This window comes from Saccopteryx bilineata, chromosome 1, assembly GCF_036850765.1.
Source record: "Saccopteryx bilineata isolate mSacBil1 chromosome 1, mSacBil1_pri_phased_curated, whole genome shotgun sequence".
Classification (NCBI taxonomy): domain Eukaryota; kingdom Metazoa; phylum Chordata; class Mammalia; order Chiroptera; family Emballonuridae; genus Saccopteryx; species Saccopteryx bilineata.
Genome location: NC_089490.1, coordinates 258,062,965 through 258,080,724, shown reverse-complemented (window position 1 = coordinate 258,080,724; position 17,760 = coordinate 258,062,965). Strand labels below are relative to the sequence as shown.

Genomic DNA, 17,760 nt, shown 5'->3' with positions numbered 1-17,760 from the left:
TCTTCCCACAACAATGATGGAACATACTGGATTCTATCCATTATTCATCATAGGAACTTCATAACATGGGAAATTGCTTATGTGGACCTACACTCCACTTGGTAAGCAGCCCTGGTCTATTCACTAAAGTCTGTATCTTTCATTCTGGTGGATCATTTGATCCAATGTTGTGTTTCTTTGGCTCTTAAGACATTCAGATGCATTCTTCTTCCAACAACCCTAAAAAAACCCTTTAATTTGATGGAATCTTGTATTCCTGCTTAACATAGGACTCCAGAACTCTTACAAATATTTAAATCATATCCAGTTTAATTCTGGAAAAATTTTGGATCCAATAGAGAGAAAGAGGTTGAAGATAAAGGAAAGAGAGGGTTAGAGGAAGATCAAGCAGAGGGAACGGCTTTTGCTAGAAGAAATCATGGATTGGTTTTTTTCACTCATCATTCTTTGGCGATTCATCCAGGTTGTTGTGTATATTAACAGTTTGTTTTTTATTGCTGAGGCATATTCCATGGTATGGATATATCACAGTTTATTTAACCATTCATCCACTGAAGAGCATCTGGGTTATTTCCAATTTGGGGCTATTACAAAATAAAACTGCTATAAACATTCACATACATGTTTTGTGTGAATATAAGTTTTCATTTCTCTGGGGTAAATGTTCGAGTATAATTTCTAGGTCATATGGTAGTTGCATGTTTAGCTTTTTAAGAAAGTGACAAACTGTTTTCCAGAGTGGCTGTGCCATTTTATATTCCCGTCTGCAATAAATGAGTGACTCTATTTCTTTGAATCCTCACCAGATTTTGGTGTGGTCACTTATTTTTAATTTCAGCCATTCAGACAGGTGCGTAGTAATATCTCTTATGGTTTAATTTGCATTTCTCTGATGGCTAATGATGTTGACTGGTATTTGAATATTGAATCGGCTGTATATTCCTAAAATAAATCCCATTTGATCATGGTATGTAATTCTTTTTATACAGTGCTATTTTATTTGCTAATATTTTGTCAGGAAGTTTTGAGTCTATGCTAAATCTTTGTTTGAGTCTATGAAAGATTGATTTTGCAGTTTACATTTTTATACTATCTTTGTCTGGTTTTGGTATCAGGGTAAGACTAACTGCATAAAATGAATTGGGAAGTGTTCCCACCTTTTCTATTTTTCTGGAAGAGATTGTGTATAATTGGTATTAACTCTTTAAAAGTTTAGGTAAACTCTCCAGTGAAACTATCTGGGCCTGTAGAGTTATTTGGGGGAAGTTTTTAAATTATGGATTCAATTCCCTTAATAGTTACAGGGCTAGTCAAACAATGTTTCATGTTGGGTAAGTATGGTGATTTGTACCACTTGAGTAATTAATATATTTCACCTAATTTGTCAAATTTATGCATTCGGAGTTATTTATAATATTCTCTTATCATCCTTTTAATGTTTGAAGGGGCTGTAGTGATAGCCCATTTCATTCCTGAGTTCCATTTGTGTTTTCTTTCTTTTTTCAGTCTTGCTAAAGGTTCATTATAATTCTTTTCTAAGAAGTATTTTGTTTCACTGGTTTTCTCTATTGTTTTTCTGTTTTTACTTTCAGTGATTCCTGCTCGTATTATTTTGTTTTACTTTCAACCTGCTTATATTATTATATTTGAAGTGAGTTTATTGTAATCAGCATATACTGAGGTCATGTTTCTTTATTTACTCTGCCAATCAAAATACAGTGTTTTCAGACCATTTTAGTTTAATGTTATTACTGATATGTTAGTCTTAAGTGTCATTTTATTTTTGTTTTTGGTCTGTTTTTTATTTTTGTTTTTCCTAACTTCATGTGAGTTACTTGTATAGTTTTTGAATTCCACATTGATTTGTCAATAGTGTTTTGAGTGTGTCTTTTATATAGCTTTTTGCTGGTTGTTCTAGATATTGTATTTTATATATACATATAGTTATATATGTTTATAATATGTGTTATATGTTACATATATAATATGTATATAACATATGTTTTATGTGAATAACTTATCTCATTATACTGGTATATTTTGCCAGTTGAAGTGAAGTGCAGAAACATAAATATTTCCTCTACCAATATTTAGAATCACATCAGACAATGTTATCATTTTTGCTTCAACCAACCATCAAATGTAATTTGAAGACTCAGGATGAGAAGGGAAACCTATTATATTTACCCATATTTTTGCTTCCTGTTCTCCCTCCCAATGTTCCTAATTTTCTTTTCTAATTCCCTTTCTGTTTCTTGAACTCCCTTTAGCCATTCTTTTAGGAAAAGTTTGCTAGTGACAAAATCTCTTACTTTCCCTTCATTCCTCAAGAATATTTTTCCTAGATATAGGATTTGGGGTTGATAGTTCTTTACTTTCAACACTTGAAAAACAGTGTTATTTCTTTTTAATCTCCATTGTTTCTGATGTGAAATATGCCATTCAAATTGTTTTTTCTTTATAGATGAGGTATCACTTCTTACTCTCTTGTTTTGAGGGGTTTTTTTTGTTTTTAGTTTTCAGAAGTTAACCTATGTCTTGGCATGGATTCCTCGGGGTTAATTGTATTTTGGTTTCATTTGTCCTGTTTTGTTGTTGTTGTTTTTTAATAACAGCTTTATTGAGATATAATTTATATACCATAAAATTCACCCTTTTAGAGTTTACTATAAGGTAGTTTTTAGTTTACAGGGTGGGGCAAAAGTAGGTTTACAGTTGTTTGTATGGAAAAAGACATTCAGGTAATGATTTTATCAACTCTGTTTCATGTACTCACAACTGTAAACCTACTTTTGCCCCACCCAGTATTCACAAGGTTTTGCAACTTCCACTATCTATTAATAATTTTAGACTGCTTTCATCATCCCAAAAAGAAACCTTATACTTATTGGTAGTCACTCTCTATTTCCCCTTCTCCGATCCTTAAAAACCACTAACTACTTTGTGTGAATATGTTTGTTCTGGATATTTTATATAAATATTATATAATTATACAATATGTAATCTTTTGTAACTGGCTTCTTTCACTTGGCTTAATGTTTTCAAGATTCATCTTGGAGCATGTTTATGTACTTTATTCCTTTTTTAGTAGCAATTAATATTCCATTTGATGGATATACTCTATTTTGTTTATTCATTCGTCAATTGATGGACATTTGAGTTGTTTCCACTTTTTCGCTATTACAAATAATGCTGCTATGAACGTGTGTGCACAAGTTTTATGTAGATATATGTTTTCATTTTCATTAGAAGTAGAATTACTGGATGGTATGGTCACCTTATGTTTCACTGTTTGAAGAGATGTAAAACAGTTTTCCAAGCAGCTGTGGCATTTTACATGCTCACAGCAATGTATGGGAGTTCCAATTTCTCCACATCCTTGCCAATACTTGTTATCTATCCTTCTTATTATAGATATCTTAGTAGGTATGAAGTAGTATCTCACTGTTTTGATTTGCATTTCCTCAATAGGTAATGATGTTGAATATCTTTTCATATGCTTATTAGCCATTTATACATCTTCTTTAAAGAAATGTCTATACAAATCCTTTACCCATTCTTAATTAGGTTATTTGTCTTTTTATTATTGAGATGTAAGAGTTCTTTATTCTAGAATCAAGTCCTTACCAGATATGTGATTTGCAAATATCTTCTCCCACTCTATGGGTAGTCTTTTCATTTTCTTTCTTTTTTTTCTTTTTTTTTTATTCATTTTTAGAGAGGAGAGAGAAAGAGGGAGAGAGAGAGACAGAGAGAGAAGGGGGGGAGGAGCAGGAAGCATCAACTCCCATATGTGCCTTGACCAGGCAAGCCCAGGGTTTTGAACCCACGACCTCAGCATTTCCAGGTCAACGCTTTATCCACTGCGCCACCACAGGTCAGGTTCATTTTCTTTCTTGATGGTTTCTTTAAAGCACATTTTACATTTTGATGAAATCCAACCTATCTACTTTTTTCTTTTGCTGCTTGTTTTTAGTATTACATCTAAGAAGTTTTTTTCCTAACTCAAGGTCACAAAGATTTACTTTTATATTTTCTTCTAAGAATTGTATAGTTTTAGATCTTACATTTAGCTCTATGATATTTTCTTGGTTTTTATATATACTGTGAGATAGGGGTCCAACTTTATTCTTTTGCCTGTAGATAATTAATTGTCCTAGTACTATATGTTGAAAACTCTTTACCCCATTTAATTGTTTTGGTAATTGTTGAGAATCCATTCAACTTCTTAAATCCATAGGTTTACATCTTTTGTCAAATTTCAAAAGTTGTCAGTCATTATTTCTTTTTTGGTCCTCTCTCTTTCTTTCTCCTTCCAGGATTCTGTTGACATACATGTTAGATCTTTTGTCACTCAACTCCATAAGATTCTGCTTTCCAATTTATTTTCTCTCTATTGCTAGACCGAGTAATTTCTATTCTATTTACAAGTTTGCTGATTCTTTCTCTATCATATTGTTGAACCTATCCACTGAGTTTTATTTTTTTTTGTTTTGTTTTTGTTTTTTGTTTCTTGTGACAGAGACAGAGAGAGGGTCAGATATGGACAGACAGGAAGGGAGAGAAATGAAGAGCATCAATTCTTTGTTGCAGCCCCTTAGTTGTTCATTGACTGCTTTCTCATATGTATGTGCTTTGACTGAGGGGCTGCAGCAGAGTGAGTGCCCCCTCGCTCAAGCCAGCGACCTTGGAGTCATGTCTATGATCCCACAGTCAAGCCAGAAATCCCACACTCAAACCAGTGAGCCTGCACTCAAGCCAGCAACCTTGGGGTTTCGGACCTGGGTCTTCCATGTCCCAGTCTGATGCTCTATCCATTGCGCCACTACCTGATCAGGCCTGAGTTTTAAATTTTGATTATTGTATTTTTTTAGCTCTAAAATTTCTATTTGTTTTTTTATATTTTCTATTTCGTTACTGAGACTTTATATTTTTTTTCTTCCTTTGTTCCAAGTGTTTTTGTAATTGTGCACTGAGCATTTTTACGTCTGCTTTAAAATTTGTCAGATAATTCTTAGATCTCTATCAGATATGTGATTTGCAAATATTTTCTCCCAGTCTGTATGGGCATAATAATTTCTTTCCATAGGTTCTGGCTGGAGAACAGTTATTCTCTAGATGTTTTCTGTCTGCTATACTGCCCCTTTATGTCCTATCAATTAGAAAGACCAGTATTTTGAAGTTTGTTGTTTTGTCTGCACCAATGGCATTTTCAGGTTGCCAGTTTCTTTAGTTTCAAGTCTGGGATATATGAGGCAAAATGAAAACCCAGGGAACTAACTATCATATTGTTCCTTGGTTCTCAAGGGCCCTAGCTGGTCTGTCTTCTTTTCACCTTTTAGAGTCTCCTTATATTTTTGTGTTATATGCAATGTTCAGGGTTTTTGGTTGTATTTGGTACAAGGAATAGGGAGAAGTAGATCTATTCCATCTTCCAAGAAGTAAAAGTCTAAGTAGACCCTTTTATAAATAGAATCATATTTTAATCGCTAGGAGGTATTAATATTTAAAGGAACTCTTAAGTTAATCCTTTCCCAGTTAATAAGTCCTTAATCTATCTTTTTTATACTTTAAAACTGTATATTGGGTTTATTAGAAATGCTTATAGATTATTTACTTACTTCTGAATATTGACAATAACTGTTCTCTTTAAAAATTTGAATTAAATTCTTCTAAATAATTACTTTATTAAATATTTTTTCCTTAATGCCAATCTGAAGATGTTTTGATGGAGGCAATTTCTTAAACTGTCTAGTGTTGAAGAATATAATGAGAATTCCCATATCTTTCCAGAAGTATAAGAAGGAAACACCACTTATCAGAAGTATTCTATTTTAGAAGTTTGCCTGTACCTAACAGATTTCACTTCTCTTACTGAGTTTCTATAACCTTATTAATAATTGCCTATTAAAGGTATTTATTGAACAATTTTTAGATTTCCAGGCCTATTATTTTTTCAGTAACTATCACTCCTCAAACATCTGTTCTTTTATATGTATTAATATCTAATAATATTTTTATGGCCCTCTATTTGCCAGGCACTCTGCTAATAAGATTTTAATATACTTTATCTTATTTAATCCTGTTTAAGACAAGGAAAATAAAGCTCCATAAGACTGAACTAGAAGCATTATTAAGTGATAAAGCCATCATCAGCATAAAGGTCTTCTGCATCCCAACTCCATGCTTGTTTTGACAAAGCTACATCTAACAGAGTAAGCATCTTTTCCTTCCAAGGTCAAAGCTTATAGGTATGTTTTCTTCCTAAATGTTATTTCTTAATTTCTACCATTCTTTAATTTGTATCTTGGTCAATATTTTCACCTAAAGAAAAAAAATTAATGTAGAAATTCAAAATATAAGATATCTGTAATAGGTTTTGAGGTTAAAGTAAAAATTTACTTTTTTTTTAAATTTTTTTTTAATTTTATTTATTCATTTTAGAGAGGAGAGAGACAGAGAGAGAGAGGAGAGAGAGACGGGGGGAGGAGCTGGAAGCATCAACTCCCATATGTGCCTTGACCAGGCAAGCCCAGGGTTTCGAACCAGCGACCTCAGCATTTCCAGGTCGATGCTTTATCCACTGCGCCACCACAGGTCTTATTTACTATTTTTAATATCAGTATATGTCATTTTAAAATACCAGCAAATCTTCAATGTTTTGCCATCTGAGTATTGCTGTATTGTATTGAGTATAAAGCTAAAACATTCCTGGGTGGCTGCTATTCTATGTGCAAACTGTGCAAAGAGAAAACAAATAACAGGAAAAATTTTAAAAAACAAGATGCTGTGTTAATAAATCCTTGTTAATGTTAAGAAGATTTACTGTTTAAAATAAGTATTTTTAATATGAGAAGATGGAAACTAAAAGGCTACATATCTAAGCATCTATTTAAGGCAGAACTATTTTATACTAACATTTCAATTTATTTTGTTTTATAAAAAACTAGATATTTGATTTGAGTAATCTCAGTTTTACAACATCAGATAATATTTTTTTCTTTCAAAAATTTTTGGCCAGTAAATCCTCTTACATACACTATAGTACTTCACTTGTTTTCACTTCAGTTATTTCCAAACTATTAATCAGGTGAACTCCTTATTAATTGCTTAGTCGGTAGTTCACTATTTGCTAATCCTTTACATTTGGAAAGTATTCCTATTATATTTCTTTAGTGACGTAGAATGCAGATACTATACATCCCGATTTATATAGATCAAGGCCGTCATTTACAAGATGGAACTTTTCAAATGCACAAATAAGTCCAGTTTGTTACCTGGATAGATATAAATTTCCTGCAGCTATACTAACCTACGTTTAGTATGGTTTACATTAAGTTTATTTTTCCTTAGTAATCTGTTCCTAATTGGGGGGGGCTCTTTTTTGTTATACACTACTATAGTAACTCATTATCAAATTAACATTAGAAAATGTTTTAATCATAAGAATTTTAGTTATTTGAAATTTTTTTCTTCTATGTTCAATTTCCTAATGATAAAATGATCATTTTTATGGTCAAAATTTACATTAAATTATTTGTATTTAAAAATAACTGCTCTTGCAATTAAAAATTATTAACATCTTTATTAGGAAATAATCTATCTCAGCATAAATTAAAAAATACTTTTTATTATTGGTACTATAATTTTATATAGACTATGACTGGAAGGCAACAACCACTACCTATTTTTATAACATAATATACACAGCATGTGCAAGTAGAGTAGTCAAAACTGCTGACATTTTCGCACACGTTGATTATGTGAGGAAGAATATTATTACCACAGGCATCATCACCTTAGGAAATAATGATTATCTATGAAAACTAAAAATATTCATATATAGTAAACTTACGTATGAGTAATGTGGGGAAAGCAACTGATATTTATCTATTCGTTACCATTAATATGATTGAGTATAAAAAGTCTACCTCTCCCTTTTTGAATTATTTTGTGTTCGGAAAATAAAAGATATTTTAATTTCTCATGAAGGTTGCTATGGAGAAGAGCAAGAAACTAGTTTTATATTACTACACACCTGGCGATGTAAAACCTAATTGTATAAACCATGTACTGTCACCTACGTGGCAGCGGGTATGCTAGCTACAGTATACTTCAAAAGCCTATCCTGCAATATTAGCAGGCAGCCTTCCGCCGGTCTCTGCTGAAGCCATTTCTGCTTTTACTAGCGACGTTGGAACCGTATCAACACGGGATGCGTGGCATGTTCGGTGTGAAATAGGCTCCCAGGGCACGGCTGTCACTTGGAGGTCATCCTGGGGTACAGAAGTTAGGAAGGGCTAGGGTCACCACGCCAGGAGAGTGCTGCACAGCCCCTCAATAACCACACTTAAGGGCGTGCCACTTTGCTCGAGGCCTCACGGTGCACAGCAGCGTCCGCCGCCGCTCCTTCTGCGAGCAGGACGCTCGGGCCAGCGCGCGGGTCGCAGGGGGCGCGAGCTTGTGAGCTCCGCGCGGGCCGAGCCCGAGGCGGGAGGCCAGAGGCTGAAGAGCGGTCTAGAAACCGCTGCCGCGCACCACCGGGTGTCAGTCCGCAGGCCTGTCAGGGTTGGGCCGCAGCTTTCTCCGGCCCGCAGCCGTTGCCAAGGCGACCGTCGCCGAACGTTCCCGCGGCGGGCTCCGCCCCCTGGCCAATCCGACCGGCGCTCGCTGGAGCCCAGATTCTCTTTGTTCCGCAGCCATTTCAGGCCCCGGGCAAGAGGCAGCGCCGCTTCGGCAGAGGGCCCGAGCGCCGGAGCCTCTGGGATGGTGTGGGACCAGGTAGGTGACGTGAGGGTACGCGGCCCCAGACTGGAGGGCGGGAGCGGAGGCTAGCTGTTCTGAAGCCGGCTGACACGCCGCGGGGAGAGGTGCGGACTCGCCGCCCTCCGGGTCCCCGCCTGGCCGTTTGGAGCCCGGGGACGGCGGATGCGCGGTTCGAAGCCCAACAGCTGTCGCCCCGGGTGTCCTGCAGGACCCGGCCAGGGGGTGGGCGGCGGCCCCTCAGGTGTCCAAGGTCACGTCCTGGGGCCCTTTAGGGAGGCGGGAAGCAGAGGGTCTGCTCCGGGGAGTTTTTGCTTCTGCCAATTGATCGGTGGCGTTTGAGGATCCCGGCGGCGCCTTCCCGCGGGTTCTGGGCACTGCCCGGCGCCGCTCCCCTGGCCGGTCTTTGTGCCTCCTGGCCCCTCTGTCCGGAAGTACCGGTCCCGTACTCACCGTCGCCTCCACACTCAGCTAGCTGATGATCTCTTCCTCCGGGCGGGTCTGTCCCCTTGGGGCTTCCTGGCTGCATGGCTTCACGACATGTTTACGTAATTTTTAATGTTTATAACTGTATGGATATTGCGTGGATTTGCTTTCTGCCCTTCTACCCTTTTGTACTTCTCCCACAAGAACACGCAACAGGGGACAGCTGCTGAGGAGCAGACCGCCTGCCACAATCTACTTGTTTTGGGAATGGCTTTCTTCCTTTAAAAATGATCGACTGTTATTTGTTTGCAGATTTTAAATATCAACTGGATATTGGAATGATTGTCTGCAGTTCGTTATCTTAATCAGTAATCATTTAGGTCCATCGGCAGAAATAAATGTAGAAATTTAAAGTTGAAGGCTATGCACAAATTGATTTTGACAGTTGTATTAAGAAGCTTAATACCAATCCTTCTTTGAAGCAGTGATGACTTCGATGACGAATGCATAAATGGATTTTTTTTTTTACCCTAAAGAAAAGATGTTCTTAAGATACAAGTTGTATCGTGTAATAGGTATTCTGAAATGTAAGATTATAAAATGGCTGGTCCAATGTACTCATTTTTAGGATATCTTCCTTTTGGATTTTAAGTTTCCCTGTTACAGGGGTGGGCAAAAGTAGGTTTACAGTTGTGAGTACACGAAACAGTTTATTTTTGTGTTATTTATTATTATATTTATTTGTATTACAAATGTAAACCTACTTTGCCCACCTCTGTATATGAAAGCTTTCATATTAGAATGGTATTTAAGTTATACTTAGTGAAGCAGGGGAGGATTCTTTTTTTGGGAAACAATTCTATTTTCCACTTTACCCTTCCCTGAATCCCATTCTTCTTAGAGAATGGCTCCACCAAGTTAAAAACTTGCAACTGCAAAAGGGAAACATTAGTTTGAAGGTGCAGATTTCCTTTTTTACTCCCTGGCATATGTAATGCATAAATGCATAACAGTTTGGCAGTATAGTTTTTACTTCATCTAATTTAATGTGACCCTAATGAACTATTAGTGCTCCATTTTCCTTTTCCTAAAAAGGGCCCCCCACCCAGATCAGTCATAATGTGGTTACATCTTTGTCTTAGATATGATATTCAGGTAATTATTAAATTCTACCCACTGATATTTCAATATATAAAAATCTTATAATGTAATAAAGCTTAATAACATTATAAATTGTGAGCAGGATAAGATTTTGGTAAAAATATATTAACATTCTGGTTGTAAATATTTCTTTCCATTGTTAATGCTCATTATTGTATTCATTATTTTTATGACTATTTTCCTTTATATAATGTTAAAGCCATCACATGAACTTAATTTTTCTAAATACTGTAAATGAATAACATTGAAATGTAAATGTACTATATTTAGAAGAATTTCTTGCATTCAACTATGTTGGATTCTGCAAATATGTTTTTAAGAAAAGCAACTTGTCTTGACCAGACGGTGGCGCAGTGGATAGAGCGTCGGACTGGGATGCAGAGGACCCAGGTTTGAGACCCCGAGGTCACCAGCTTGAGCGCAGGCTCATCTGGTTTGAGCAAAAGCTCACCAGTTTGGACCCAAGGTCGCTGGCTCAAGCAAGGGGTTACTCGGTCTGCTGAAGGCCCACAGTCAAGGCACATATGAGAAAGCAATCAATGAACAACTAAGGTGTCACAATGTGCAATGAAAAACTAATGATTGATGCTTCTCATCTCTCCATTCCTGTCTGTCTGTCCCTGTCTATACCTCTCTCTGACTCTCTCTCTCTCTCTCTGTAAAAAAATAAATAAATAAAAAAGAAAAGCAACTTGGTTATAAAGGAAGTTGAACCAAGTAACATATGTAATAAAAAAATTATCAAATGTAAACTGCACAGGAGCACATCAGTAAGTGGGAGTTATTTTTATTGCCCAGGTTATACATTAGGAATATTTCTTCCTGGGATCAATATTTGAAGACATATATTTGCCAAAAAGATCTTGTTCTTGTCCCCCAAAACTTGGTTTACCAGCAAAAGGATAAGAAAGGTGAGAGAGTCAGAGTGATTAACTGATAACGTTTTCAAAAACAATTGAGAATAATGCCACCTTCAAAAAGGAAGGATTAGCTACAGAAAAATTCTGTTGTTCCCATTCAGCCAATGCAGTGCTAGATATCTGGTGTTGACAGATGAGAGTGGTCTCTTGCATTGCAGAGAAGCAAACTTTACAATAGCAGATATTTGTAAGGGTGGTGACTTTAGATTTGTAGTTATATGAATTATATGAATGGTGGGTTTAAGTGTTGGAGAGTTTCTATAAGCCAGTTTGGTTGCTCCAAGACCTCCTTACTAAAATTATTTGAAATACTGTCAGTAGGTGTAATAAATAAGAATGTTAGAGTTCCAAAATCGCAATGGTTCAGTGAGATACTGGAACAGGAAATAGGGGTGCAGATTTCTCTTGATAGGACCCATATAGAAATGGTGGCATCTTATTTCAGAATGGCACCCAATGGCAGAGCAAGTATTTGCATCAGAACTGAAAGAAAGTTGAAAGCTGATAACTGAAAAAAGAAAATACCCACAAGATTTGAATTGACATATACCTTTTTTAATGGTTAAAGTTTAAAAACAAAGCAAATCTTTTCAGTGAAGTATAGCAGTTAGGAACAGGAGCTCTAGAACCAGACTTCTTAGATTCAAATCTTGGCACCTTCCATAATTACTTATCTGTATGACCATGGGTGAGTTACTTAATCTCACTGTGCCTCAATTCCTCATTTTATAATGTTACAAGGATTAAATAAGTTAATACAATAAGCTCTTAGAATTGGGCCTGGGATGTAGTAAACACTATAAATAATAATTGCATTATTATCATCATTGTCATAATCATTGGTATTCTACATAACAACCAGAAAATAATAATCACTAATATCAGGACTGTGAGGTAACTAAGAGCTATATATGAACTTTTTGGTGCATTTCAATATTTATTCTTAGCTTATTTGATCTTTACAAGTTGAGACATTACTATATGAATAATTTTGCATTTCATTTTTTTCACCTAGTACTATAAGCATTTTCTCCTACTATTATTTTGTCAGCATCTTTTAAAATAACCACTTAATGTTTGTGTTGGTTTCTAATAATTAAACATTTTTTTGTTGAAAATGTTTCTAAATTTTTTGCAGTTAAAAGAAACACTTCACTGAACACCCTTGTAAATAAAACAATTTCTGTTTTGGATTATTTCATTAAGATACGTTCCCTGACCTCGTTGGGTGGTTCAGTTTTGATAAAGTGTCAACCCAGTGCACCAGAGGTAGTGGGTTCGACCCCTGGTCAGGGCACTGATCAGTGTGTACACAACTAGGTGGAACAACTAAGTGAAACAATGAGTTGATGCTTCTGTCTCCCCTCTTTCTCTCTCCCCTCTCTCTTTTTCCTTCCCTTTCCCCTATCTCTCTCTTTTTCCCTCTTTCGTTCTCTTAGATCAGCGGTTCTCAACCTGTGGGTCGCGACCCCAGCGGGGGTCGAACGACCAAAACACAGGGGTTTCGACCCACAGGTTGAGAACCGCTGTCTTAGATCAATGCAAAAACTTAAAAAATAAAAAGATAGGTTCCCCAAAGTGAAAATACTGGATCAGAGTGTATGAACATCCAAAGCTCATGGTCCATATTGCCAATTTCTTAAGAGAATTTAATAATGGGCTTAAATTGAGCACAGCATTTGTTGTTCTTATTGCTTGAGATGGGAGGGAACAGAGAGTGAATTAACATTTTATCTGTGTAATATACTGGACATTATCTATAGGCATTTAGCATCTTTACATATATTATACTCATGATCATAGCCCTGTGTTACAGTATGGGACTTATTTCCATTTATTGATAATGGGAGAACTGAAGTATAGATAGGTAAGTACTTTGCCCAAGGTCTCATAGTGTTCAAGGCTGGATCTGAATCTACATCTGCCTGATTGCAAAGCTCATGCTCTTTTACTTAAAAAATTTTGTGTAATGTACAAATTCAGATTTTATGATGAATACATATACTGTACATTGAATGAATACAGAATCTTATAACAGTGAATCTAACTGTAGATCATAAACCACATTATTAAAATAGTGAGACTGAGCTGGAAGTAATGAATGGGTAAATTAGTTAAACCAGACAAGGCTTAACTAGCCATGTACATTTTAGAAAAAGAAAAATGAAATCCTTACCTGGATGAGATATAATTGGTAACATATATAAAGCTGGTTTCTAAAATGCATGTAGCAAGCATTTGTGGGTGAAACACTCTTAGTAATGACCTCAGCACAGATAGAGGAGAAAAAAAATCCATCAAATTTTGGGGTTATGAGAAATAACAAAGATCCATTAAATAACTAAGCTGAAAAATACACTTAGTAAGACCTCTGAAAAGGTAGTTTTTATAATAGGTATATAAATTAAAAAATAATAGAGATGTTCCAGATAAGGAGAATGAGACTACCCATAAGATGTGGGAGATTAATTTTATATAATACTTAAAACTAAAGCAGCCTGACCTGTGGTGGCACAGTGGATAAAGCACCAACCTAGAATGCTTAGGTCACCTGTTCAAATCCCCGGGCTTGCCTGGTCAAAAAGCAACCACAAGTTGATGCTTCTTGCTCCTCTCCGCCTTCTCTCACTCTCTCCTCTCTAAAAAAATCAATTTTAAAAAATCTTAAAAATAAAAACTAAAGCAAAAAAATTTGAATTGCATTTTTATAATTAACTTTGAAGTACTCTGAAGCATTAGTAAATAATTACCAATTGAGCCTTTTAATTCTCAGGTACAGAAGTTACAACAGTAGATAAAAAGGTCGATCCGAGAAGAGCCAAGATTCCATTATTGTTGTCTTTACTAAAAAAGGAATTAGGAAAAATATTTCAGTAAATCATGACTATACTAAATTGATACATATAAATTATTAGGAATAGGTAGTATCCACCAAAAATATAAAGAATATAAAACATTGATCATTATGCTGCCGTTAGTAATAATATTTTTGAAAAATACTTAATGAAATAAAAATATAGTTTATTTTGGATAACAGAAAAATGAGAAAGATGGCAAATTATGAAGGAGTTTTGTGTGCCATTTATTCATTCACTAAACATTTATTAGTGCTGGGATTGTTCATTGTCCTCAGAAATTTAATACTGGTAGAGAGAGAGAAATGTAAACAAAAAAAGTATAGTTACAGCGTTTATGGCTGTAAACGCTGAAATCTGTGGAGGCTCCCAGGAGGACTAGTGATAGATTTCATGCGGACTGGGAGTACCGGCACAGGTATGTGGTGGATGCAGCACTTCAGAGTATATCAGGAAAGGTAAGGACCTACTGTGTTCTTGAAACTAAGCAGTTCAGAGGCCCTAAAAGGCATAGGGAAGGAGTCCACAAACTTTTTTCTATAAAGGATCAAACAGTAACTATTTTCTGCTTTGTGGGCCCTACCAGCTCAGCCAGGTTAGTGCAAAAGCAGTCAGACCTTATTGAAACTAATAGAATGACCACATTTGACTGGTGGGCCTTAATTAGTCAATCTCTTGTATATAATAGAAGGGTTTGAGGAAGAAATTACCAACTGAACCTGTGTTGTCCTAAAATGAGCCATTGAAAGATTTGAAAGGAATTTATAACATTGATTTGTGGGAATCATTAGGAGCAGAATAAAAATATAAAATAAGTATTTTTAAGCACTGTAAAGCAAAAAGAAAAGACAACTCAGTTTCTTTAAAGAACAAATTCACAGAAGAGGAAATACAGTTAGCCAATAAACATAAAGTATGGCCTTACCCACCCCATTAATAGAGAAATACAAAATTGTAGGGAAAGTCATACAACAATTTAAATTTTAAAGTAAAAATATTTTGACCAGCAGTTTCCATCTCTTAAAGAAGTATATGGCTATGTCAGGAGTCAGTTGTATTAATATATCTTTGTTAGTAGTAACAGAACCTCCAGACTTCCAGGTCACCTTTCATATCCTGCACTCTAGTTCACTGAAGGGTCTATATTTGTCTGCCCTTTTTTTTTTTTTTTTTTTTTTTGTATTTTTCTGAAGCTGGAAATGGGGAGAGACAGTCAGACTCCCGCATGCGCCCGACAGGGATCCACCCGGCACGCCCACCAGGGGCGACGCTCGCTCTGTCCACCAGGGGGCGTCGCTCTGCCGCGACCAGAGCCACTCTAGCGCCTGGGGCAGAGGCCAAGGAGCCATCCCCAGCGCCCGGGCCATCTTTGCTCCAATGGAGCCTGGCTGCGGGAGGGGAAGAGAGAGACAGAGAGGAGGGGGGGTGGAGAAGCAAATGGGTGCTTCTCCTATGTGCCCTGGCCAGGAATCAAACCCAGGTCCCCCACATGCCAGGCCGACGCTCTACCGCTGAGCCAACCAGCCAGGGCTTGCTTTTTTTTTTTTTTTAGCCCCATCCCAACTCTTTATATCTACAGTGCCTGCTGGAATTTACAGTCCATTGTCTGCAAAATCTAGTTTCAGCCTGTGCTTAAACACTCCCTTCACTTTCTTGCTCTTACAGAAACCTAACTTTTTGCACTGCAATTGGCTTTTATTTTTCCATAGCGCTCCTTACCACTGTTCTTACCAGTGGGAAAGGTATGCCATGCAACTCTGCTGCTTTCAGACTATTCTCCCTCCTATCTAAAAAAAAAAAAAAAAAAAAAATTCTCCCTTAAAATTCTCAGTTTTGGGTTATGTCTGCAGATTATGTAATCCACTACCCTTTATGATTGCTATCACCTATTAACCTCGTTTCTCAATTTTGGGGTTTTTTTTTTTTTAGTGCCACGCTAATTGCCCCTCTCTACAATATCACTTCAATCTGTGCATTGAAATTGAAAAGATTATACATATCTGATCTTTTCAGTACCATGGCCTCTCATTTTTTAGACCTTTCTTCGGGGCTCTTTCCATCTACCCTATCTTTTCTCGTTACCCCCATAGTAACACCCTCTTGCATTGTCAATAACTGCAGTCCCTCCATAGTTACCATTTTATGTATTCTACTATGTCACTACTTCCTATTTTTTTGTGGTTCACCACTGCTAGTTAGTATCTCAGCCCCAATTCATCTTTTGACTTTAACAAAATCTACAATCCATTCATCCGATATGGTTTTCCTGCCACTCATCTTTTAATGTTTTCACTCCCTTTCTTACTTTGCTTAAATTCCATGGTTAGTCATTTTAATTTCTTCCTTGCATCAACTCCCATTGTCTTTGCTTCTTTGGTAAGATCCACAGCTCTAGTTAACCAATTCTGCTTCCTCTGCACCTGCCCCTATGTAATTTAATGTGGCTGGAAGCAAGCACACAACCACCCATGACCACATACCTCAAGTGGATTGTTAAGGCTGCTGTTGGTTGTACCTTATTTTCCTAGTCTGTTCACTCTACTAAATGACTACTTCATATCTTCTTTTCTTCAGATATCCAGTATCTCTTTTCCCATCCTCACTTTCAGCTTATGATGTTGGTTCCTGCTTTGCTAAGAAAACTGAAGCAATCAGAAATTTTCCAGATTCTTACCACCCTGTGTACCTACCAGCATCTGGTCAATGCATGCTATCTTCCTGCTTGTTATCGTAGATTAACTGTTCGTGTCCCTGCGTCTACTTTTTTACTAGATCCCATCTTTTTTTTATCTGCTCAAGGATATTCTTTCAGCTTCTCTTCTTCCACATCAATTTTTTAATTGGATTTCTGTCAGCAATAGACATGCTATTTTTCTCCCATCTTAAAAAAAAACAACTTGATTCATTCTTTACCACCTGTTTCCCCATATATTTTTGTTTGTTTCCTTTTGCAGCATTCCTCAAAAGAGTTGTCTATATTTTCTTTAACAATTTTATTTATTGATTTTTAGAGAGAGGAGAGCGAGAGAGAGAGAAAGGGATGGGGAGGAAGAGAAAGCATCAACTCATAGTTGCTTCTCATATGTGCCTTTACTGGGCAAGCCTGGGGTTGAACCAGCAACCTCAGCATTCCACATTGACCCTTAATCCACTGCACCACCACGGGCCAGGCATCTGTACTTTCTATTGCCAAGTTTTCTCTTTCCATGTTCTGGTAAGCTCACTTCTGGTGAGGCCTTTGTCTGCACCGTTCCCACTGAAATAGCTCCTCAGGTTCTCCAGTAACTTCCATGTTGCCAAATACCATACTTATTTTACTTGACCCACCCACAACATTTGACACAATATTTTCCCCTTTTCTTTGAAACACTTTCTTTGCTTTCCAGGTTGACACATACCCCTGTCTATCTCTTTCTTCAATGCTGGTTCCTTATAATTTTCCTTTGCCTTTCTTCTCACAGACCTCTTAACAGGAGAGAATCCCAGGGTTAGTCCTTATTTTTGTTTGTTTGTTTTTTATTTTCCTAATCTATACTCACTTCACTGGTAATCTCATTCAGCCATATGGCTCTAAATAACATTTAAATGCCAGCAATGCCCAAATTTAGATCTGTAGCCTCTCTCCTTAACTTCAG

General features: G+C 36.7%; 1 protein-coding gene across 1 annotated transcript in view; it reads left to right on the top strand.

Moving 5' to 3' along the window:
* Nucleotides 1-8,562: 8,562 nt before the first annotated feature.
* Nucleotides 8,563-17,760, top strand: part of TNPO1 (transportin 1) — a 102,463-nt gene continuing 93,265 nt past the window's right edge. The window contains exon 1 of the mRNA XM_066241464.1: nucleotides 8,563-8,781. Coding sequence (XP_066097561.1) covers nucleotides 8,767-8,781 — 15 coding nt within the window. The 5' untranslated portion in view covers nucleotides 8,563-8,766. The remainder of the gene's footprint in view (nucleotides 8,782-17,760) is intronic.